We start from the raw sequence: 26,273 nt of genomic DNA, 5'->3' as shown, positions 1-26,273 counted from the left end.
CGGCATCCCATATGGTTCCCTGAGCACCACCAGGAATGATTACTGAGTATAGGACCATCAGTAATCCCTGAGTAACGCTGGGTGTGGCCCCTGAAGAAACAAAATAAAGTCAGATTACCTTAGCATTTTAAAAATAGTGTATTCGATGTCATGGCAAAATGAACACCCTAAATAGAAGGACATTATTTATGGCAGCAGGAGATGACTGATTCTGGTAAGGGGAAGCAGTGCTGACACTTATCATCCATGACCTGCTATTTCTCTCTTTCCAAATATAGTCCTTATTATAACAGCTCTTGATTTTTTAAATTTATTTTTAAATTTTTTAATTTTTAATTTTATTGTATGATTTTATATTTTGCTTTTTGGGTCACACCTGGAGATGCACGGGGGTTACTCCTGGCTCTGCACTCAGGAATTACTCCTGGTGGTGCTCGGGGAAATATATGGGATGCTGGGGATCGAACCCGGGTTGGCGGGATGCAAGGCAAATACCCTACCCGCTGTACTATTGTTCCGGACCCATTTTTTTTTTAAAGTAATGGGTATTTTTGGCAAATAGTGTTAGGGACTCTTAGAAGTAATCAAGAAATGAGAATCAATTAGAACACTCTCAGGGAACAGGGAGATACTATAGTGAGCAATTCGCATGCATGCCTAACCTGGGCTCAGTTTGGAGTACACGCTGTCCCCTGAGCATTGCTGGGTGCAGCCCTGTACGTCCCCAGGAGTCTCTGGGTCATCTTAGTAATCCCTGGCACTGCAGAGACCCAGTGCCATGGCATTCTGAATCCTTGAAATGACCCGTTGGCTGGATTGACTGGGAGTCACAGCGGAGCTTTCTAGGGCGCCTGAGACAGCTTGAACCCCTGTCCTCCCGAAGAAGAGCAAAGTCAAAGAAAAAAACTTGTATTTGTCCTGAAGCCTAATTTTTAAATTCCTGCTTCTATGATTTTAATATTTTTAACACTGCATAGACAATGAAGAGGTCGTCTAATGGGGAGAATTTTTATCTTAAAATAATTGAAGTATAAATAAGGAATGGAATTAAAAATATTTCATCCTATGTGCTTGATGCAGCTGTTTAAAAAAATAATGAAAGAGTATATAATGCTACCCTAAACAGCACATCCCAGTTTAGTTGGCTTAAAATTTTAATTGCAAAGATCAGCTCAGACTATTAGGTTTATAATTAGAGATGGTCTCACAGAGAATAAAAAAGTATTCTGGACCTAGAGCACTGCTTACTACAACCCGGGCATACATTTTTAATGAACCACTTGCCGAGTACCTCTGGGGAGAGAATTATGCTTACTGTTACATTAAAAGTAATGAGAAAATATAAGTAAAGTACAGTGTCCTCTTAAATATTAAATGACAAAAACGTTAAAGTAACATCAATGGGCATATCTGATTTCTTTCTGGATAGGAATGCAAATTCTATTAAAACTAAAACAGACAGACTGACTTTTGTTTGATTTGTTTTTTGGGGTGGACTTTGCAGTCATGCCGGAAATCCTGGCAGTGTTATGAAGGTCATACAGTTCCAGGGTTTGAACCCAGGACTCTGCGCTCCAGGTCTTTCAGTAATTTCCCAGTCTCTAGATGGAATGTTGTGGGGAGTCAGATTTGCAAGAAATAGTCACTGTCACTGTCCTCCCATTGTAAATCGATTTGCTTGAGTGGGCCCAGTAACGTCTCCATTGTGACACTTGTTTCTGTGTTTGGCATATCGAATATGTCCTGGGGAGCTTGCCAGGCTTTGCCGTGCGGGCGAGATACTCTTGGTAGCTTGCCGGGCTCTCCGAGAGGGGCGGAGGAATTGAACTCGGGTCGGCCAGGTCGGCGGAGTGCGAGGCAAACACCCTACCTGCTGTGCTATTGCTCCATCCCGAAGAAATAGTAGTTCAAGGAATAATAAAAACGATCGCCTCAGAAGGACAAATAGTGGCAAAAATCAATTAAGGAGCATGAAAACAAATGTCTCCTCCATTTCCCCATTACCCATCTCAAGCCCTTAGAAAGGAAACTTGGGGGCTTTTAAACTTAGGTCGTTTAGAAAACAAAAATCTTTAACTCTTCATGGACAGAATTCAGCTGGAATCCTCTGGGATCAGAGTCATTAACATTTCTTAACAGCAATCATATGTTCTCTGCACCCAATCTGATGCCTAACACATGTACTTTCATTCCTTCTGCCCTTTGAAGACAACTCTCTTCTTTTCCCCTTTGCAGATGAGGAGACAAGTTTAGAGAGGGGGGTTGGTTTGTCCAGGGTCAGGCTGAGAATAGAGCTTATAAGCATACCTATTACAGTCTAAAGGGGCAATAAAGAGATGAGGCAAAGAAGGGCAGACGTGTCAACAGCTCCTGGCGTTCTTGATTTATCTGTCAGCTGGTGGATTTGGGCACAGACCTCTGACTCCATAGGCTCTGCCCTTTGAGCTGTGGGATCTGGACCTACCTACTAGCCTTAGCTACTACAGTTGTGCGTAGTGATTGATGGAATCTTTTCAGTGGGGAGGGCTAAACCAATGGCTACTTCCAGGAGAGATTGTTAAACGACCATGGATGTGTACATTCTTACTCACTGCTAAGTTCCTGTTTTGGTCACCTCTCCTGCAGATGATTACAGTCCATTCTGGGAAGGGATAAAGGGGATTAGCATTTGTGGGATCAGCTTTGACAGTATCCCTTTGTGCTTGGGTTTCTGACCTTGATCAGCTCCTCTGGGTTAATAGCAGGTGCTCTGCCATGCAATCAGCACACATCTCATTGAGCTGGAAACGGGCAGAAAGCAGGCCTTTGGGCTCTAATCGCTGGGGATTACTGACATCAGTGGAAGGCCACTGGATGTGGTTTTAATAGCGTCTCCCCCATTTTTCTTGAAGAGGGAAATAATGTCATGAACATCACACCTGCATTAAAATAGTCTAAAGGCAGCCACCTTAATGCTTAATGCTTTTGCAGGGCTTTGCAAGTATTAACTCATAAACTTAACAACCCCACTGTGGTTACTTTTCCAGGGCCACAAAACTTTCATGCAGGGAAGTTGGGATTGGAGCCCCTTTGGCCCTGTATGCAGCAGCTACCACTATCTGAAGTATCTCTTCTTAGTAACAAGACTCTACAACAGGTTTGAAAGCACTGTGAGCATGTTTCATCTAAGGTAAGGATATACTGGTTTATAAAAGCTTCCAGACACTAGAAGATGCCATTAGGATAATTCAACACCCGTTCCCCAAACAGCAGACAATCTTCGGCTAGGGGGTTGGTTTAGGAGCAGCTGCAGTTTGTTCTGGAAGCTGGTGTATGGCCTAGTGACCTCCTCAGCTCCAGCCATCCCAGCTTGTGATTCTAGGATTCTGTTTTCCTACTTGGGGATGAAAATGCAGGCTCCTGGGTCACAATGGGAGTGCTTAGATTTCTGGCGAGAGCATTCTTTTAGAAAAGTTAGCAATTGTTTTTTGTATTTCTTTTGAAAGTTTGGAGATATGCTGAGATAAGAAAAACAAACCTCTTAGGACAATAAACTTGATGGGGTGTCCCCATGTTTTTTTAAAGATGGTTAAAAAATACTTTTGAAACTCAACAAAAATGCTTGCTCATCGCTAAAGTTAGAAGTGGTTGAATTGGATTTTTCTTTCCCAACAGCATTTGTTAAAAAATAAAAAGATGAAGATAAAGGGTCTCCAAAGGACAGCTTGTTTTGCCTTAAAAAATAACATTCTTGGGGCTGGAGCAATAGCACACTGAATCATCCCTCAGGAACCTCCAGGACCACTGCTTGCATGAAGCTGACCAGGGTTCGATTCCCAGCATCCCAGATGGTCCCCCAAGCACTGCCAGGAGTGATTCCTGAGTGCAGAGCCAGGAGGAACCCCTGATCATCGCTGGGTGTGACCCCCCCCAAAAAAATTCCAACCAAGCAAACAAACAAACAAAACCCATTCTTTTGGAGATAGACCAATGAATGCACCAACAAGGGACCCTGCAGATTATGACAGACCGAAGCACTTGGACAGGTGAGTTCAGAGGAGTATAATCCTCCAGTTAAATCCTCAGAGAAGTCAAGTCAGGGGAGTTCCATGGTATTATAACTCATGAATGCAAGAGTGACCTGCTGTAGCCCCTCTTGCAGAGGCTGAGACTGACACTTTTCAAGATCTCCCATGTGGTTAGGGGCATAAATGAGCACAGGCAGTAAATGAAGGAAAAACCTCTTCATGGTCTTCAGCTTCTGGAAGACACACTCTAGCCCATATTTTAGGTAGGGTTTTAGTTTGTTGATTTTGGTTTTGATGAACACCCAGAGGTTCTCAAGACTTATTCCTGGTGGTGCTCGAGGACTGAACTTGGGCCAGCCACATGCAAAACAAACATCTTACTTGGTGCATTTTCTGTTTGTCCTTTGTATGGTTTTGATATTATCATGCCTGTTGACATTTATTTAAAGTACAACTGCCTGTGTTTCTGGGTATGAGGAGAATTGCAAGGATGAAAAATGCTGCATGTGTAATACATAGGTGCTCTCATGTAACAAGGGAACAATGAACAATGATTCCTCATAACTGCAGAATTGAAAGACAGAATACTCAAGCACAGCTTTAGAAAACTATTCCACGGAAGCAGTTAACATATGTCATTGGCTAATTTAGCACTTTATGTAAAAGCACATGCCCTGACACTTCAGCATTTTGGCAAGTACATACCTCACTATTGGCGCTTTCCACAAATGACCCCCCAAACATGGCAGCCATCCATTTGCAGCTACAGATCAGCAGTGGCTTGTGGGCATGGATTGCTCCATCATCCAGCTTAAATGTCACATCTGTCCAAGGAGTGAGGAAAGAAAATGATGAGGTTGCCTCATTGAGCATTCTACCCATTTTCATCAACTTGTATCTTTTATACTCTCTTCCACATCTTTTTATTTGGAGGGGAGGGCTGAGTCATGCCTGGTAGTGCTCATAGGCTATTCCCAGAACTGTGCTTGAGCACAGGTCCTGGAGATGCCTGAGGGTTGATTCAGTGTCGGGGTAGATCCCAGACTTCCTGCATGGAAGTCAGCAAAGCCCTGCCACTGATACTCTCTCTCCAGCCCTCCTTTTCATAGCTTCGCTTACTCATTTTTGTGTCAACCTTCACCTTTGCTACACCCATTTTTCTTGATGTGCTATGGAATAAGGGGTAAGCATCTAATTATATAGGTCAAAAAGAAATTTATTTGAACTATAAAATGACATAAAAGACATATATTTTTTCTCCTTAAGAAAAATGTAAAACTGGGGCTAGAGTGATAGCACAGCCGGGTAGGGTGTTTGCCTTGCATGTGGACGACCCAGGTTCAATTCCCAGCATCCCATATGGTCCCCGGAGCACTGCCAGGAGTAATTCCTGAGTGCAGAGCCAGGAGTAAACTCTGAGCATCGCCGGGTGTGACCCAAAAAGCAAAAACAAAGAAAATGGTAAAAAAAATGTAAAACATAGATTGTGGAGGTCCATCTATGTATGCATATATACTCAATATCTTGTTTGAAATTTTTCTAACATGGCACTTCACTTTTAATTACTTTATGAAGAGTTTCCTAAAAATAAGAACATTACTGTAGATGAAAAAATCAGCAATTATTCCCCATCATCCATTATCTACTTCATATTAAAATCTTCCCAATTATTTATAAATTATATTTTATAATATTTTTTCTTTAAAGAATTCAAATGTTGCCCTCATCTTGTCCTTGGTCAATAGCATCTGCAGTAAGGGAGGTGATTTCTGAGAAGTTGATTTCATCAACCAAGATAAAGTTATTAAATTTTATTTATTAAATTAAGTTATTAAATTTACTGCAAGTCTGTGACTTTTCATGAACTCTCAAGACAAATTCCATCCCATGGAGGTCAATCTTTAAAGTAGCTATTGCTTTAAGCCTTAAAATTAATGAAAAGATGCAGGAACTGCTTATTAAATGTAGCTTACTCTGACAGGCATTATAAATGATAGACAAAAATAGAAGTATCCCCATAAATAGAAGTCAGGAAGTCAAATTTATACAATGAAATACACACCCACAGGACAATTTCAGAACAAAAATAGTTAAAGTATGTAAGATAGAACAAGTGTAGGTCAGAAACTCATTTTAGATGCAGGCTACCAGGATGCTCAATTATGTAAGGGTAATGTGGCAGTGCAGGGCACAGTTTTTAAAGGCAAGGAAGGGGCTGGAGGAAGAGAGACGAGCAAAGTAAAAAATGAAAGAACTTAAAAAGAAGAGGGAGAGAACAAGGGATCTCTGATGGAAGTGCTGTGGGTCATCCAACGGCCTCAAGCAGCCAAACTGCCGCAGGGGTGGAGTGACTGATTTTTGTCAAGGGCGAGAGCTTGAAGTTTAGTGGCAAACAGACTTGGGCAGGGGAGAGATCCTGAAGGGGGAGATGTAGTTTAAGTTAGTTGAGTCAGGGCTCACGGAAAACAACGGTCACGGTCACGGCCATGGTAACGGTTCTCCCGTTGTTCATCGATTTGCTCGAGCGGGCCCAGTAACGTCTCCATTGGAGACTTTGTTGTTACTGTGTCTGGCATATCGAATACGTCACGGGGAGCTTGCCAGGCTCTGCCGTGTGGGCGAGATCCTCTCGGTAGCTTGCCGGGCTCTCCGAGAGGGACGGAGGAAAAACAACAGTCTGCAGAAACATCGGGAGAGTAAGGTGTTCCAGGAAGCAGCGTGGATTCAAATCCCGCCCCTGTCATATGCCACCTGGATAATCACAGTTAAGCGACTAACTTTTCTGCTGTTCCCCAGCTGCTCCATTTGCAAAGTGGACACATAACATTGCCCTCGTATTTGATGAGAACCAAGTTTGAATACAGAAAGCATGGTGATGGGAAAAATAAGCACTTAAACATTTAAATGGTGGTTATGCTTTTCCTGCTCATGTTTGCCTACTGGTTGATAATACACAGCCCTAGGAATATGTGACTTTGGCCCTGGCACCACTCACCTGAGAATGTCCCCTTGCTGAGACATTCTTTTATCCTATTGGCTTTCCTGACATGAAAGGCTTTTGTAATCTCCTGATTCATGAAGGCTTCCTTGTTCATTATGTTTTCCACCATCATCCTCAAATCAAACATTTCCAGAACCTCTGCGATCTGAGCTAGACCTCCCAAATCCTTTTCATTTTCATCCAGTTGTCCTGTATAAAGAAACTGGAGCAGGGTTCGGAACGGACCTGGTTGGACAGATGAGTCCATCTTGACCACAGTCACAGGGCCTACCCTCTTGGAAATGGGATTGATTTGCATCTCTTTGTGCATGCCCATGAACCCCTTACTCCAGCTTGACAATGTCTGAGCCTCCAAGACCAAGCCCTCAGTTTCCAGGCCTGGAGTCTCCTGCTGGAACGGGTTCTGGTTCAAGGACTTCCACTGATGGTCGCCCAAGGCACCTTCCTCTCTTTCCTCCTCAGGGTCATCATTCAATGCCTGCCCCTGGAAATCCTTGTTCTGCTTCTTCCTGTCACCAGCTCTTTCGCTCAGATTTGGGCTTTCTTCACATTCCATTAAAAAAAGATCATAAAATTTGGAAGAAGAGGTAGCGAGGTAAATTCGGTGTGCAAAGATGTGCTCCTGGTCCGGAAGGATGAACAGGACATCGGCACACAGAGGATTGTCCAGTAAACAGGCAGCTTCATTAGTCCCTGTCAAGGGACATTCTGGAACTTTGATGACAGGTGGAGGGGCTTTTGGAGGTAGGAACGGTGCCTGAAGCAAAGGTTTCTGAACTTTCTTTAGGTGGGATTTCCAGAACTGCAGGTGCCGGCGGGAGATCAGCGCAGCGCGGATGGCGTTATCGAACACATCCTTGATACCAAACTGATCAAACACGCTTGTTTCATAGTATGGTATACCGAGTTCCTTTGCAACCTCTCGGCCTTTTTCTGGGGGCAAAATATCCCCTCTCTTTATGGGCCTGAAATAGAATAATAAAACAAACTAAGAAACGATAGTATCTAGGGCCTATCTAAGCACCTAGTTGAATTAAATTCTTAAAATCCTATTCAGGCTTTCAGTGAGACCCTGAAAGTCTATTGCAAACCTCAGATCTTTCAAAGACATGATGACAGACCCGAAACCCTGCCCCCAAACACTTTTAGTAGTAACCACAGGTAACTGAAATATGTCTCTGGCTCCATGAAACCTAATGGAATAAAAGCTACATTGTTTAGGTTGGTAAACAAGACACATTTATAATCTAATCATTTAAATCTACATACATCTTAAAGGACAATGAGCTAATATGTTGACATAGTATATGGCCCACAGTAAGGTAACATAAATGCTAGCTGTGATTATTATTGCCATCATCTTTATCTTCATGCTTAAATTTTGCTGGAAAACTTTCAAATGAGAGCCAGAGAGATAGGCAATGAATAGAGCATTTGCCTTGCTTGTGGCACATCCGGATTTGACCTTAGGGTACCACCTATATAGTCCCTGGAGCATCACCAGGAGTAATTTCTGAGTGCAGAGTCAGGAGTAATGTGTGGGCTCTGGTGGGTATGGTACAAAACCAAAAACAAGAAAACCAAAAAAAAAAAAGCATGAAAATGAGGCTTATCCTAAGCAATAAAAGATCAATGTTTCTCAACCTTTTCCCCACCATGGCCCCTTTCTGACTTTTTTCTTTCCAGTAGCATCCTCCAGCCTCCCAGCTGGCCCCCTCGTCTTGGGCTCTTACCCATCTCCCATTTATGCAGTTTCCATCTATAGTGCCCTGTGTCCCAGGGAAAAACCCTGTAAAGACACGGACAAACCTAGACAACAGGGATATGTTGTTATACTCTTCACAAATACATACGGTTCTGAAATATACTCTTAGGAATTGACCTTCCTAAATGATTATTTGGTTTTCTAAACCAAAGGCAAAAGCCTGGGTCTTAGGTAAAACAAGACAAGACTGGCTAGACTTTGCATATGAAGACCTAGATGAGAAAGAGAAGACATTGAAAGGCAAGTGCAAAAAAGAAGGAGGGACTTCCAGTGGGGATTCTGTGTTCCTTGTTCCTAGGACTGACGTGAAAAATCATTAACTGATGAAATTCCTCAGTGATTATTTCAGTGACTTTCTTCAGAAGGAACTGCAGAAGGAACTGTCTTATAGGAGAGATTGTGCTCTCTACTATCCTCTGTGACTCCACTCCCTCCTCTCTAATATGTCCATGGCTGTAAGGCCAATTATCTATCTATCTATCTATCTATCTATCTATCTATCTATCTTTTTTACATCCTTTTATTCCTTTACATTTCAGGACAGTTTCCGATTTAAAGAGAAATTAAGATGCGCAAAAAAGAGATTGAGATTTCTCTATTATTATTTTTAAATATTTTTCTTTTCTAGTTTTCTCTATTATCATTTATATTAGTATAGCACTGTTCTCCCTTTGTTCATTGATTTGCTCGAGTGGGTACCAGTAATGTCTCCATTGTGAGACTAGTTGTTACTGTTTTTGGCATATCGAATACATCACAGGTAGCTTACCAGGCTTTGCTGTGCAGGCGGAATACTCTCAGTAGCTTGCTAGGCTCTCTGAGAGGGAGGAGGAATCGAACCCAGGTTCGGCTGTGTGCAAGGCAAATGCCTTACCCACTGTGCTATCTCTCTGGCCCATTTATATTAATATAATGTATTTTTTGTGATTCATAAGCCCATTTCAATATTTTATTATTAAATTTTCTAACATATTCAGATGTCTTAGTGTTCATCTTTTTCCTTTTCCATTGTTAAATATTAATGTATGTGTGTATATATATATATTTTTTTTAAGAGAAAATGCCTTAGGTCAGGGACAGTCTTATTCAAGTCTTCTTCTCTTCTATGCAGCTTCTAATATTCTAGACTCTATGTATTTAAGAATAAGTTGTGAAAACAAAATACAAAATATTTCCAGAAAACATACCCAAAAATGTACCTAAAATGTTAGAAATTATATGAATAAAGTTCCATTTGATTTTCCTATGCACATAAAACATGCTTATGTAAAATTCTGTAATAAGCCTATTAGACAAATATGTAAGATAGTACTGTGAGTACATATATGAGTATCTATATATTTTTGTAAGAATGAAAATTTATGTTTTTTAGTATCTATGAATATTCAAGTACTTAAAATATGATGATTCATGTTTTTGTAAAAAAAATATGCTCTCCACACAAAAAATGTAGTCAAACACAGAACAGATTTAAATTAAGTTATTATTTAAAAAAAAGAATATAGTGAGCACAATTTTTAAAAGCTTTTACTTCCTCTCTAGTATTGGTATTCATATTTTATACAGGATAATATACATCCTCTTTCAAGTTGTATTTTAAAAGTTGTATCACCTTGACATCTACACAATGGAATACTATGCAACAGTTAGAAAGGATCAAGTCATGAAATTTGAAAACAAGTGGTTCTACATGGAAAGTATCATGCTAAGTGAAATGAGTCAGAAATAGAGGGACAGACACAGAAAGACTGCACTCATCTGGGGAATATAAAGTAAAAGAATGGGAGAGGAACACCCAAGAATAGTTGAGATAAGTACCAGGAGGTCTGCTCCACGGCTAGGAAGCCGGCAGCACATGCTGGGGGGAAACGTAGCTCAGATAGAGAAGGGAACACCAAGTAAATGGTGTTTGGAGGACTCGCTCGGGATGCGAGACACATGCTGAAAGTAGACTATAGACTGAAAGTAGACTATAGACTGAACACGATGGTCACTCAATATCTCTATTGCAAACCACAACACCCTAAAGGAAAGAGAGAGCAAAAGGAATAACCTGCCATAGAGGTGGGGTGGGGGGGATGGGGGTTGGGAGGACTACTGGGTTCATTGGTGGTGAAGAATGGGTACTTCACTGGTGGAGGGATGGGTACTTGATCATTGTATAACTGAAACCTAAACACAAAAATATGTAAGTCTACAACTGTACCTCATGGTGTTTCACTAATAAAAAATAAAATAAAAGAGATATCATACATAAAAAAAGAAAAATAAAAGTTGTACCACCTTGAACTACATGGAAAGTATCATGTTAAGTGAAATGACTCAGAAAGAAAGGGATAGACATAGAAAGATTGCATTCATCTGGGGAACATAAAGTAACAAAATAGGAGACTAACACCCAAGAATGGCCGAGATTAGTACCAGAAATTTTACTCCATGGCTTGGAGGCCAACCACTCATGCTAGGGGAAAAGGGAGCTCAGATAGAGAAGGGAACACTAAATAAAGGGTTTTGGGAGGATCCTCCCAGGATGGGAGAAGCATGCTGAAAGTAGACTATAGACCAAACATGATTGTCACCCATTGCCTCTTTTGCAAACCACAACACCCAATAAGAGAGAGAGAACAAAAGGGAATGCCCTGCCACTGAGGCAGGGTGGGATGGGGGGGAGAAGGGGGGTGGGAGGGATACTGGGACCCGTGGAGGTGGGACATGGGCACTGGTGGAGGGATGGGTATTCGATCATTGTATAATTGAAACCCAAGCACAAAAATTTGTAAGTCTACAACTGTACCTCATGATATCTCACTAATAAAAATTAAAAAAAAAAGTTGTAACACCTTGAAAATGACCTCCAAAAGCAGTGTTGTGGTTTTGCAACTATAGCTTCATTTTTTTTAAACTGGACACAGTTATCTGGAGAATGAAATACTCTTAGAAGTTGGATTGAAAAAAAAGCAAGATTAAAAACACTTAGCTATCAATATTTGTATATATCTGATGTTCCTAGCCCAAGAATGGCTTATTACTCTGAAATAATATTAAAATAAAAATTATAATCATAATTTCAATGATAACATTATTATTAGTGGACAATTTTTTCAATATCTTAAAATTTCAAAGCTCAGTAATTCATTTGAAGCACCACTCAATCATTTCCTTTGCAAATATGAATTCTTAACTTTGAGAAGATGGTGAAAACGAGATATCTTTCATGATTAACAAACTAACTTACAGCATATGGTTTAGTGGTTGGGTTCCAGAACCACTGGAAAATGAGACTGTGGCTACAGAGATGACTACCAACTCAAATTTTAATTTGCTAAGCACAGTGAAACAGAGTTCCTTGGCTTACCTTGCTAAAGGGCGTCTGGCTCTATTAACAGCTTCCAGATCAGCATAGCGGAGATCTAGCTGGCAGCCAACTAGAACAACAGGTGTGCGAGGACAAAAGTGCTTGATTTCTTGATACCACATGGTTTTCACATGATTTAGGGAGTTGGGATTAGCGATCGAAAAACAAAGGACCACAACATCGGACCTAAAAGGAAATCACAAAGACAGCCGACTTCTTAAATTTTTTTAAAAATCATTTTGGCTCCTCCTACCTATGTCCCATTTTCACTCCCACCAACTTAATGTCATACCATATCACTATTTAAAAAAAATCATCAAAATACATCTCAGAATCATGCAAACAGCCTGACAAGCTCCCACATTCCAGCACCAATACAGCCTGGATTTACGTCCACATCACATTGCAGAGTCCCTATGCATCGAAAAGTTTCCAATGAAATTATTTTACCGTATGGACAGTTACCCAAAATTGATTCAGTCCTGGAACCACAACATGCGGAACTATTTCTATTTGTCAGAAATAGTTTCAAGATAAAAAAGGAAATAATAAAAAGCACCTATTACCAGTTGAAACATAAAGGTGAAGATGAGTCAGCCCAATGAGATAAAACAAACGATTTAAACATTGCTGAAAACATAACAGGTATTTGCGTGCAGGGCCAGCAAATACACAGAAGGATTTCTGCCCTTCTCTCCACGTAAGCACACATACAAGAGAACACAACCACTTATCTGTTTCTGAAAAGAGAAAAAAATCCTGAATTTCCAGAAATTATTGACTCTAGCCTAGACTAAAGGCAAAAATTTAACACGAAACTTGCAAGGGTTAGATGGATGGTCAATAAGATGAGAGCAAGGTGAAAGCTGGTTTCTCAGATGTTATTTGTATCACACAGCAGGTAGAGGGGGACGAGAAGCAGTGCTAGATCCTATTTTGATAGGAAGACCTTCCATTTTTATATAATCACTTACCATGCTAAAAGCCATGAGAACTGAGTTTTACAAAACGGTTGTTGAGTTATGGTGTTTGGCAGATAGCTGCTAAAAGGTATATTTAATAAGAATTATAAAGCATCTTTCAGGTTAAAATATGCTAAGTGATCACTTTGAAAATATTGAGGCAGGAGAAGATAAATGATAGAAAATGTTATGAATTCAACACTATCTTGCATCTAAATTTAGAAATAAACTCTAACAATTTTATTAGATGTTAATTTGTAGTCGTTATTGTTTATGAAATGAGAAGAATCAAGTCGATGAATCAAAACACCTTCCTTTTAAATCATTAATGAGATTTTTTCCCCCTACATATCAATGAAGACAGGCAAATATATCCAGGCAACCATAAAATTTCTAAAAATAATCATTTGCAATGCAAAAAACTGCAGGGTGCTTATATTGAATGTAACTCACAAGTTGAGTCTTTAAATTTATATTTAAGAAAAACTACGCCGGACTACAGCATATAAAGAAACAATCCTGGCATTGAAATATTTGCAAATACAAAGCTAAGATCTTGAACTGACAGAAGATGAATGTATTAATATTCAGGCTTAGAATGTCTGTGAAATAAAGACATTATCAAAGATTTTTGAACACTAGAAAATATAAAGTATAAAAATATGTGCATATGTATAAATGAAGGGGAAGCATGTTTGGGGGGATCTGATTTAGACAGTGGAATATTCAGTGCAAAGTCTTAACATCTAATCAGCATAAACAACAGTATCCAGTGAAACCAAGACTGCTTTGAATTTTGTATTTTTTCGGAGTTGAGTTTTCTATTATTCATAACACTATTTATGTAGAATATCTGATGAACCACTGCTATAAGATTCATCACATCACAAAACAAATCCACCATGAATTTTGACACAGTGAGAATAATATGGTGATATCTAAGGTTCATTATTATTGAGAGAGAATTGAGGAAATATATTCAGCACTAAGAGTAGAATAGTATAGTTATGTATAAAATTGTTCTAATTTGTGCCTTGAATTCCCATTTTCAGCCACATGACTATAATAAAAATCATTCTCAGAGCTTAATTTATATGACAGACATGCAGCTAAATGTCAATTCTGTTATCTCATTTACAGCAAGTGAGGTTTTGAAATCAGCTAGCTTGGTTGCCAAGGTTACTGTGATAACACTTATACCACTGAACACTTAGTAGTTGCTATTCAGATGACCTGTAAACAAGTACAGACAGGGCCTTGGGGGTTGGAAAAATGGAATCTCCTGATGACAGCAGCACAATGCTATCACATAATACAGGTCCACAGGGCGCAATTTCTAACTATGTTGCATCAATATCTCATTGCACAAAATACTACCGGAAAGTTAAAAATATAATTCAATATGCTATAAATATTTTCCTTAGAAGGATGATAGTTAAAATGGTTGTATTGAGGAAAGCACTAGTTCGTCAGCTAAAACAACTTTCTGAGTCAAAATTCTATTTAGATCCTTGAAAATAAAATTATTCTTTTTCCCCTCTCTACAAATACACACATTTCAGTGCATTTAGGTGCCATGTCCCTTATATTTTACACTGAAGAAATTAAAAGCCAAAATAATATTTCAGCTACGAATTTACTGAAATTCCTTGTTAAATCCTTGTTCATCTAATTATAAATGTCAATCAAGAAAATATTATGCACAGATTACATATAAGAGAGATTCTTTATATAGCTATATAAATGTAGTTCCCTAAATTGATTTTATCAAAAAGATTTAGAATCAAAGAATGCAATAATAGATAATAGAAAAGTGATACTGACAATTCTTCATATTCCAACAATTTTTTCTAATTCATAATTCTTAATGTATCAGTACATTGTGTGCTATAAACACCTATTCTATCAAATAACTATTTTGAGAATGCCATTTATTCCTAACATTTTGAGCCATTTTTCTATCTAGTCCAATAAGGCAGAAGGATTGCAGCTAAGAATATCTCCAGCTTTCGGCAGAATTCCAAGCAACTGGAGATATTAAACAACTTTTAATCAAAACATTCATTCCCTTGTGGAGACTATTCAAAGTCTGACATAATCTCATGTTTAAAATGCCATTCCTATGAAAGATAAAGGCAAGTCCTAGCATTTCTACTTCTATGGCATTTTACATTTTTTTCCTTTGAAGAACTGGGTTTAAAAATAATTGGGGAGTTTGATGTGGACATTTTCATATATTAGGCAGCCGCGTTAGCCTAGCTATGACCCCGGGGTTCTTATTTCAGCAGTAAAAAGAAGCTGATAGGATTTAAACGGAGTCCTACAGTTATTTAGATTAGAATGCACCGGAATTCAAGAATGCATAGGGCAAATACAAAGTAGACAAAACTCAAAAATCCAGAAATACTGCAAAGGGGCAGAAAAATGAAATTTCTTTTGACTTGTCTAAGCATCTTCATTAAAGAAAGGCAGGATTACAAGGACTTAGAGACATCGTCCTTTGTTGTCGGTGAAATATTTAACTCGGGGGGGGCGGTGGGGGGATGTGTTTTCTTGTACTACTGTCACTGTCACTATCCTCCCGTTGTTCATAGATTTGCTCGAGCGGGCCCAGTAACGTCTCCATTGGAGACTTTGTTGTAACTGTGTTGGCATATTGAATACATCACAGGTAGCTTGCCAGGCTCTCCGAGAGGGGCGGAGGAATCGAACTCGGGTCAGCCATGTTGGCTGCGTGCAAGGCAAATGCCCTACCGCTGTGCTATGTACTAAAGTTGGAAATATCAATATAGAAGTTTATCTAAGAGAGAATTATATCAAGTAATATCTGTAAAATAACATTTTGAGTGAGTAGGTTAAAACTGACCCAAAGGAATTTAAAATTTTTATTTTTATTTTTTTGCTTTTTGGGCACACCCAGTGACACACAGGGGTTACTCCTGGCTCTGCACTCAGGAGTTACTCCTGGCGGTGCTCAGGGGACCATATGGGATGCTGGGAATCGAACCCGGGTCGGCCGCTTGCAAGGCAAACGCCCTACCTGCTGTGCTATCTCTTCAGCCCCAGAATTTAAAATTTTTAAAACTGACCCAAAGTGACTTCTGTATTGAGAAAGTTGTTACTCAATCTCCACTTTTGTGAAAGAAGAGGGAAGAATCAGAAAGAGGCCAAATCATCTAAAAAAATTCCTGAACTCATAAATAAAGTCAAATTCAGTTGAATATTTTTCTTCAGATATTAAACAAATAAAAAGCACTTGCAATGAAAATATAGGCCAAAGGTAACATGTGAAAGATTGGTAAAGGTAAAGGTAAAGGCCCTCCCGTTGATCGTCGATTTGCTCGAGCGGGCCCAGTAACGTCTCCATTGGAGACTGTTGTTACTGTGTCTGGCATATCGAATACTCTCGGTAGCTTGCCGGGCTCTCCGAGAGGGGCGGAGGAATCGAACTTGGGTCGGCCATGTTGGCTGCTTGTAAGGCGAACGCCCTACCTGCTGTGCTACCGCTCCAGCATGAAAGATTGGAAAAAAAATAATTTGAAAGCATGCAAAGTTTGACACAAACTTTGTTGGAAGAGTCAAGGAAAAAAAAGCTAAAAAACATGCATCTTACCCACACATATTTTGGCCCCAACTACATCTTCCAAAAATGCCACCCTTGTTCTTAGGATATGTGCTTCTAACATTTACTGTGAAATACTACAGACTTTGTGTGAAAAGATCAGGGAATCAAATTTCATCCAGAAATTAAACTATTTCACCCAAAGAATGAATGGTAAATTCATTCTCCGAAGAAACGGTTGAAAAAGGGAGCTCATCGATATCAAAAAATTGCTTTTAGGAATTGAATTTCTGAAGTTCTTTCTCATTGCAAAAGTTCCCTTCATCTTTTCCCTCAGTCTTTCCATTTCTGGGCCCAACTACTCTGCCACCCTGCTCAGCTTAGGTGTTGCAGAGGCTGCTCCCATGCTTATCTGGCCATGCTAAATAATTAAATAAATAAATTACACTCTATGCAAGACTACAAGGCAAACGCCCTACCGCTGTGCTATGTACTAAAGTTGGAAATACCAATATAGGAGTTTATCTAAGAGATAAACTTTTATTGGTAATATGGAGGACAGTCCATTCCATTCAGTCTGGTAGACAGCTATGAGTGTGACACTCAAATGACCTCCAATGTGCCAGTTCTGGTGGGATCACATGTTTATGAAGTTTGATGACCAAGAATATGCTAACAATTACATATATATGAATCTTGCTTGGCAATACCTCCTTTTAAATGTCTAATTTTAAGCAAATTGTTAACTCCACATCTCCATGAATATTTCTTCTTCTTCTCCTTCTCCTCCTTCTCCTCCTCCTTCTTTTTTTAACATACATGGTGATGCTCAGGGATTCATTCTTGGTTCTGCACTCAAAAATCACTCCTGATGTTGTTCAGAGGACTCTATGGGAGGCCAGGGATCGAACCTGGGTTGGCCATATGCAAGGCAAATGCCCTACCCACTGTACTATCACCCCAGTCCTGATATTTCTTTATTTTAAAGTGTTTTCTATTATATATATTTTTAGCACAGACTTCCGTAGTCTTTGTATTTTTACATGATCACATTTTTGATGGGCTTTGTTGTCAACATACACAAATCTCCTGGCAAAGTGTCAAGCAGGAATTCCTGACCTACACCTTTTCGACTTTGAGATCCATTCCCTTCTCTCCCTCCTGCCCCCCCACCCCCCAATAAGATAGGTCTTTACAGAAACATGTTTAAAACCATTCATATCAACATACCTTTCATGCACGGAGTCTGACAGCGCTATGCAAACAGACAGATCAAAACAGCACAAAACAGTTGTGAGCATGGTAGAGAAAAGGAATGTGTGAAACGTGACTTTGGAAAATTTTAGTAGGGGAGCAGCCCGGTGTGTATGAGATGCAGAGGGAGTTGTCAGTGATGGTGAACATAACCACCTGGAGATGAATGGCTGTGTAAACTCGTACTCATGGAGGATGGAGAGGCCTGCAGGGGAACACCTGGGAGGGAATCTGGGGAGAGCAGGGCAGTAGACCATGCATGCCCTGAATGTAAGTAGATAAATCAAATCAATACTTTACCAATAGCAGGGAGGCTTCTTAAGTACAGATGTTATGTGGGGAAAACTGTGAAAACACCCTGAAATATATCCAGATTTGGGAGTGATTAGCATGCACAACTATTTGTTTCAAGCCCATAACTGCATGTTTAGTAGGAAGCAACATTTTCAACCAGTTTTCCCCCACCCGCCAAAAGTGAGATCAAAGCAATGCATGCTTTAAAGTGCAGGAAAACACCCGTGCCACCAAACTTACGTACATAATACTGGAATGTTAAAAATGGCTGGTTTTCTTTTGAACCATTTTAGGGCTAATATCCCAGGGGCAATGTCCTTACCTTAAATGGTACCCCTTTCTCTACATGTAGCAATCCGTATTTCTTTGACTATCCATATTTTTATACCTCGTAGAATTGTCAGTAGTGATAGAGTGAAAGTGAAATTGAGTGAAGCAGAAGCAATTTATTAACAGAAAGGGCGTAAGTGATCCCATTTAACTTCTGTTCAAAGAAAGCAGAACTAATGAAGGTTTGCCTAATAGAAGAAGGTGAAAACCGTGGTCATAAATTCCCTCCTTACTGCACTCCGCATTTTCATTTCTTTTTGGTGTTCCCTGAAGCTAAGTGACTGAGGAACTTTATTCCAACACTATTAATGCTTTCTCCTGAGAGAAGGCCTCGTGTCAGCTAGAATGCCAGATGGGAAGCTCTGGGATTAACTTCTTTGACTCTTCTGAAGTGAAACTTTGCAAGCCAGGCAAGATCCATGAGAAGGAGGCACCGTAATGTAAGCCTCTCAGCAATCCTCTTTGAACTGATAAAGGTGGGCTAACAACTTACACACTATCAAAAAATAATCATTCAATCATTTTTCCCCCAGAAATATTAACTAATAACCTCCCGCATACCAGACTATTCTTGACGTTGGGGATATGGTAGTTATTTACGGACACAAATTGCTGAGTTTGTGCTAATATTCGTCAAGCTTATATCCTAGTGGAGAACAGAGACAATAAGAAAAATACATAAAATGATTAGTATGATAGGTAGTGATAAGTACTAACCAGGACATAAAACAGGGTAGACAGGAATTGTGAGCCTAGGGTGACAGAGATGGAGCAATGGGCTGGAGCACATTCTCAGCACATGGGATGCCTGGATACCATTTCCAGCATGGCATTGTTCTTCAAGTACTACCAGGAATGAGCCCTGAGCACAGAGCTGGGAGCAGCCCATGGGCACTGCCAAGTGTGGTCCCCAGATAAATAAGAATTAATAGGAAACAGGTTGTCGATGAAATGAGATGACTGAAAGTCATTTCAGTTAGGCCTTGAGAGAAGTGAAGGAGGTAACATACTGATATTTTATGGGGAAGGGGTGTAAAATGGAAAAGAGGAAACAGCTGGTGCAAAGGTCCTGAGGTAGGACAACACCTGGGATGTTCTTATATTAGAGTGGCAATGCTGACTGAGGTAAGGAAGGTGTTTGAGTGTCTGGCTCTTATTTTGGATGAACAGGTAGACCATTAAGAGGTATAAGCAGCAGAATGACAATTTATTTTGTAACAGCAACACTCTGCTACTATGAAAGACAAAAGGTGAAGGGAAAAGTGAACCATTTAAAGGGACTCAATTCAGAGAGAGATATGTGGGTGTGTATGTGTGAATGTGAGTGTGCGAGAGTGTATGTGAGTGTGTGAGTGTGACTGTGTGATTGAGTGTGTGACTGAGTGACTGTGTGTAACATTCAGGCTCTTCCATTCCTCTGTCTTGGTGGGCGGAAGTGGGGCGTGGAGTGAGCGGCCTGGGGAGGGTGGGGGGGGGGGGTCGCGTACTGCAGAGGTGACTCAGTGAGACCCGCTTTCCACCCTGTCCCCATCACTGAGACCCGAGTGGGGGAATAACGAGTGGGGTGCGGGCTCGAACCCCGGCCGGACGTGAACCATTATTTTGACCAAGGAGCAGTGCAAGTGGTGAGAAGTGGTCACCTACACACACTTTACAGAGGTGGAAAGTAAGTGAATAGGATTTGCTATTGGACCATATGTGTGACATGGTCAATGGGAGTCAGGAATAAGGCCAAAGAATTTTCCCCGGGTTCTTCTTTCCTGTTCCTGGTTGTGTCATCTTTGTTTCGGCAATTCTAGCAGTAAATTTTAATTATTTATGTTCTTGTCTACACTGTTTTATCTTCAGGGATTCTGCCCAGTTTTCTCTCATTGTTGTAGCTGTTTGCAATAAAAAGCGTTCTCCATTACTATATATTCAAATTAAAATACCTTCTTAATATTGAAGGTTGAAGGATGTCAATGTGACTGTGTCTGTAGGCCCACAATATGAAAGGAATGAATTTCGTCTCAAATAAGCCGAGGATACATTAAACATTTTATAAAGAACAAAAAGAGTATGTGAGCATACTACGTTTCATCAATTCTTGCTGAAAGACTGCTGTGCCATATGTCTGGTATTCATCAAACATTAACCAGTTAATTTTTAAAATTAATTTTTTTCTAAAAAAATCCTTTACCCTATCTAATTGGATTATTTGTAATACCACAATAAAAATGGATTAATGATCTCTTCCAGGAATTAAATTACCTCCCAAAGCAAAGGAAATATAAAGAAATGTGAAGGCACTTTTAGGATTGATTCTGAGTTAGTTACATGGAATTAAGGCCTAAAGAAGCACACTCTATTTCACAAACCATTAAACAACAAACAAACATAAGCTCTGTTAGAGTAAAAAAAAAAGCCAGGATGATAAATTTAAAGAGAAATTTGTATTTTGGTTTATATATATATATATATAAAATTCTGATTATACTCTCTAGGAAGAGAAGTTTCAGGCAAATAATAAAGAGGTCAAATTATTTTGGAAATCTAATGAATGATCAACATTTGATTTACTGACAGTTGTTAAGATTCAATAAGGTAAATATCTGTTTTATAAACTTTGTAAAGTACTACTTTTTGTCAGACCAATGTGATTAGGAGTTCAAATGTCACCAAGGATGACATTTGTATTGTAACTACAATACAATTTTGGCTTGTGAGCTCATGTCATTTATTGGCACAGAATTGCTGAAAGATAATAAAAAATTTTCCTTTGAAGACACTGTAAAATTACTCAAAATCTCTTGCTTGTAACACCACATAATTTAAAAAGGAAAACTATGTAGGCTGAAATACGTTTTTGTTAGGCAATACTAGTACAGAAATGGTACATGGATGTTTTTCTTTTCCATGATGTAAAGTCAAGATAGTTACCCCTGTTTGACCTAACTTGTCAGGCGATGGTGTTTTGTATTGTTTTAGTGTTCTTTGTTGGGAGTCTGGGCAACATCTGGTTGCTCCCAGGGTGTACTTCTGGCTCCTGTTCAAGGATCACTCTTGGTAGTGCTCTGGGGACCGACGGTGCCAGGGATGAGACAGGGATGGGCTGAGCCTCACTCCCTGTGCTCTTTCCTCAGCCCTGTGCTACAGTTTTAGGAATATGGAGAAACGAAAAAGAACATAAGATATTGATGTATTATACAACACATAGGCTCCTTTATCCACTTTACTAACCTCTTCGTTTATATTTCTGTGTCATCTTTTTGGTCAATCAGTGCTTTTCTGGGCTGAACCACAAAGGACTATTTTCCCCAGCCATGTGACCAGTGATTGGGCAGCAGCCAGCCTCCTTCTGGGTCCCTAAAACACATGAGTGACCCCAGTCACCAATCAAGTCTCACTGCTATCTCATTTGGCAATGCTGCACCCCAAGGACAATTTCAAACAACAGCCAGTTGAGCACAGGAATCTCAGATCTTCTGATTATTTGTCTTCTGGTTACAAGACAAGATGTACCAGCTCAGAGCAGGAAGGACAGTGTGGAATAGCAGGTCAAGGTGACACTGAGTATGGCACAGAAATATTTTCTGTGTGCCAGATGATTTGGTATCGCTGCAGTGCTATGCCTGAGTGCTTTCATATAGGATCCAGATTCAAATTTCTTGCAACTTAAACTTTTTGAATTATTTATATGAATTGAGTCAAATGTGTTTTTGCTTGTCTTTAATGAATGAGTACAAAGTTGTAGCAATCCACTTTAACTATTCTATTTAATGCTTTATTTGAATTAATGAATTACATATATATGGATTATCATAAACATCTTATAAACGATGCCCCAAAAGAAAGAACATACAGGTGGAAAGTGTAATTTTTAATATAATTATCTGAGTAAGAGTCCTCAATCTTGAAGGACGCAGGCAGGTTTGGGCAGAGGGAGAGCTTGAATTGTGCAGTGGATGCAAGAGAGATCAGAAGTGATGTTTTAAGGAGCTCAATAGTCAATGAGAGTTGTTCCAAGTTAAGATAAAGTGACTGATCATTTATACCCTCCAATCTAATTATTGGCTCAGGCTACCTTTGACTTCACATTTAATGGGAATATGCTTTGTTTCCTAAATGCATAGTTATCTATAAAGTCAATTTAACAGAGTGAATTAGCTAAATCTATTTCAAGGTTGGTGTTTTTGTCTTTTCACTTAGTGGGAAATTTGGAACTATAACCACATTTTAAGTCATTAGGGGGTCACAGGGTAAAATTCTTCATTAAAATTTTTCCATTGCATATATTATAGAAGAGAAGTTTTGGTCTCAGGATGATTATGCCTTTGGATTTAGTTTCAACTTTTATAGAAAGACCACGGTTGTAGTTATTTATCTTCAGAACTTCAGTTTTTCTAAAAGATCACTAGTAAAAAACTGTATCATCTGTATACAAAGACTATATTTGTCTTCTCACTTATATATTTGGTGTGTGCTATGATATTAGTATTAAAAAGTATGCTATTCAGGAGACATTTTGAATGATTGAAATTATTGGTAATTTTTACCAAAATCAAAATTTCTTAAGACAAAACAGGGAGAACACTTGGGGCTATTCCTGAGTAGATATCACCCCTTTTCCAGTGAACCTCCTAGCAACTTTTTCAATTGTTAGAGAGGTCAGACCCCAGTGTTTTAATCTTTATCACCTTCAGGCAGGGACATGATTAATATTCCTTCACTACAAAAATACAAACGTAAGAGAAATAATTTGAGGAATAATTTGAGTTTGTAATAATGGTATTTCCTGGCAAATTCCCTAGAAGATCCTTGCATGTGTGAGACTGATCTATAGATATATGCATTTAATTTAACAACCATATATTAAACTTGTCAAACATATCAGGTTTTCAAGCATTAGGGATATAAATAAAAAGACAAAGTCCTTGTTCTAATAATACCAATAATAGGGGGCTGGAGAGATAGCACAGCGGGTAGCGTGTTTGCCTTGCACGCAGCCGACCTGGGTTTGATTCCCAGCATTCCATATGGTCCCCTGAGCACTGCCAGGGATAATTCCTGAGTGCAGAGCCAGGAGTAACCCCTGTGCATTGCTGGGTGTGACCCAAAAAGCAAAAAGAAAAAAGAAAAAAATAATGCCAATAATAACAAAATGCAGGGAATAAGAGAATGGGGGGGCCGTGAATATAATCTCAGGGCTAGGATGAAAGAGACGTTACTGGGGCCTGCTCGAGGCAATCGACGATTAACAGGATGATGAAATGAAATGAAATGAAGAGAATGGGAGATGGTTAAGGAGTCAGTTTCCAAATTCATCATTGCTACAGTAGATACTTGCAAAGATGCCCTACGGGAATGTAGAGGAAAGACACCTCTCCTAGATTCTGAAGGTGATAGAGAGTTAAGAATTGTGTGCGGCAAGGAGTTGTGGGAGAATATGGAATTGTAGGAGAAATGTTTGGAATTGTTCCTTTGTGAATGTAATGCACGCACACTTGTAGACACAGAAGACACCAAACTATAAATATTTTGTAGGTGTCGAGCAAGAGATAAAACTGGAAAGGAAGGCAGAAACTCAACCCAGAGAAACAAACCAGAGTGGAGGCTCACACCTGTTGTGGGCTTCAATTCCCACGAAAGGACACACCTGATTGCTCAACTCTGCACCCAGATCCCAGCTAGGGTATCTGGTCCCTTGCGTATTCTTCTCAAGGTTACCAGAACCTTCTACCAAGCCACAGCATACCAACTGTGGAAAGACAAACTGTTACTGTTTGATGGAGAAATCGGATTTTACAGAACGTGATGTTTTCCATAAACAAGGTCCATGGTCAAATGTATCTTCTTAGAAAAAGATACAAACAAAACTACAGCCAAAGACCCAAAGCAGTGGTCAGGCTATCATCCACAAAGCTGAGGCCTCTTATCTCTGGGAGGAGCAGCACTTGGAGACAATTTAATAGCGTCTTATTTAATTCACTTTAGAGATTCTCGAACAATTCCATTGCCCATTTTCAGTTGGATCTAGTCTTATTTAATTATTCCACATTCACACAACTTATATTTTCATTGATAAGCAAATTCTATAATCAAAACATTTATTGTCTTATGGAAATTCCACACAAAACACAACTATATTGTCTATAAAAATGACACATAATCCAGTTAAGATAACCAACACTTTGATCATTCCCCATATTATCTATCCCTTCCTCCATCTTCTTCCCCAGGGTACAGTATATATTTTTTTCTCAATGGAGATTAGATTGTAGATTCTAGAATTTTAAAGAAATGGAAATATTTTTATTCTGGATTTTTCACTTGAAACTTTCAACTCAATCCTCCTATCTTCTCTACTCTCCCTGTTTTCAACTTTCTCTGTCTTTCTCCCATTGAAAGAGTTTCAGTAAAGAGATTTAGGATAATTCCATGGCACTGTTTATACCAAATGTGGCCTGAAGGCTAACTACTTTATAATCACACAAATATGGCCCAAATGTGCTAACTCACCTCTCTCCAGAACTCTTACTACACATGAACCAGTGTTTAGGGATATTAAAGTATAAAAACTAGCAAAACTTCTTAGGACTAATATCACAGTAGTGATCTTAGGACTTAAAGCACAGCAGTGCATAAGACTAAGTATCTTTAGAACATGACTCGTAACAGTTATTATCAATCCCTTTACAATACCTATTTGTGGTTTGAATTCCCTCAAGTGCAAACTTTACGGAGGTGCAAGAAAGCTCAGTCACACAGATGGACAAAACTTAAAATAATAATACTTGAAAAAAATAAACACAATAAAACTTGGGTAGCAGCGACAGTACAATGGGTAAGGGTCCTTGCCTTGCACATGGCAAACCTATTCAATCCCAGGCATCACATATGGTTCCCTGAGACATAGCTGGAATTATCCCTGAGCACAGAGCCAGGAATAAGTCCAAGAACCACTCAAGGTAACTCCAAAAGGGAAAAAAAAAAGAATCAAACAAAACCTAAGGATTTACCAGGAAATGAAACAATTTTCTTTTTGACATAATGATCGTTTTAATGCAATTACTGACATGTGGGGTGGCTACTGAAGTGGGACAGTGGAGCTCAGACATCCTGTTGAAGACAAAGCACTTTCTACTTGTTTACAATTTCAGATCCAGGTAGCTAAATGTGAACATTTCTCATTTATAGTTCCAGAGAAAATTTCTAGAATGATATCTCTTTAAAAAGAGGTTCCTTCCTTGCCAAAAACTGAGCAGCTGATCACAGCCATAGCTGCATATACAATTTTGTTCTTGACATTTTAGAAAGATCCAGAAAAGAGCTTCAAAAGTTCATCCAAAAGTGGATAGGAAGTAGGTGGTAGAAAGAAAGGCTACAAGAGTCATTCACTCTAAATTAGAGAGTATATGACAGATTTCAAATGTGTTAAGTTTTAAGGTGCTGGTGCTCCTCTGTTACCTTACATCTTCATAAAAACTAACCACTCCGACCCATAGATTTTCCTAGACAGATGATTTCCTTTTCTGAAGAAAAGGGGCCAACTAGATGACCTTTTGTGATCTCTTCTAGTTCTGAGCTTCTATACAAATATGAAAAAGCAAATAGCAAATAGACATCTAGTTCCTCCATGTGGGGTGATTTTCAATTCTACCCTGTTTAAAATAAGGTTGACATATCCTGGAACAGAGGAAAGAGTGAAATGTAAGAGTTAGGCAAGACTGGGTTTGAATATGCCTCTTAAACTTACTTTGGGTG

General features: G+C 39.4%; 1 protein-coding gene across 1 annotated transcript in view; it reads right to left on the bottom strand.

Annotated features, from left to right (window-relative positions):
* RHOBTB1 (Rho related BTB domain containing 1) overlaps positions 1–26,273 on the bottom strand; it is a 73,643-nt gene that overhangs the window by 12,086 nt on the left and 35,284 nt on the right. The window contains exons 4-6 of the mRNA XM_056107944.1: positions 12,129–12,314; positions 7,003–7,973; positions 4,713–4,831 (exon numbers count right to left, since the gene is read on the bottom strand). Coding sequence (XP_055963919.1) covers positions 4,713–4,831; positions 7,003–7,973; positions 12,129–12,314 — 1,276 coding nt within the window. The remainder of the gene's footprint in view (positions 1–4,712; positions 4,832–7,002; positions 7,974–12,128; positions 12,315–26,273) is intronic.

The sequence above is a fragment of the Sorex fumeus genome, unplaced genomic scaffold, assembly GCF_029834395.1.
Source record: "Sorex fumeus unplaced genomic scaffold, SorFum_2.1 ptg000183l, whole genome shotgun sequence".
Taxonomy (NCBI): Eukaryota; Metazoa; Chordata; class Mammalia; order Eulipotyphla; family Soricidae; genus Sorex; species Sorex fumeus.
The sequence above is the reverse complement of the archived record's forward strand: the minus strand, read 5'-3'. Positions and strand labels throughout refer to the sequence as shown.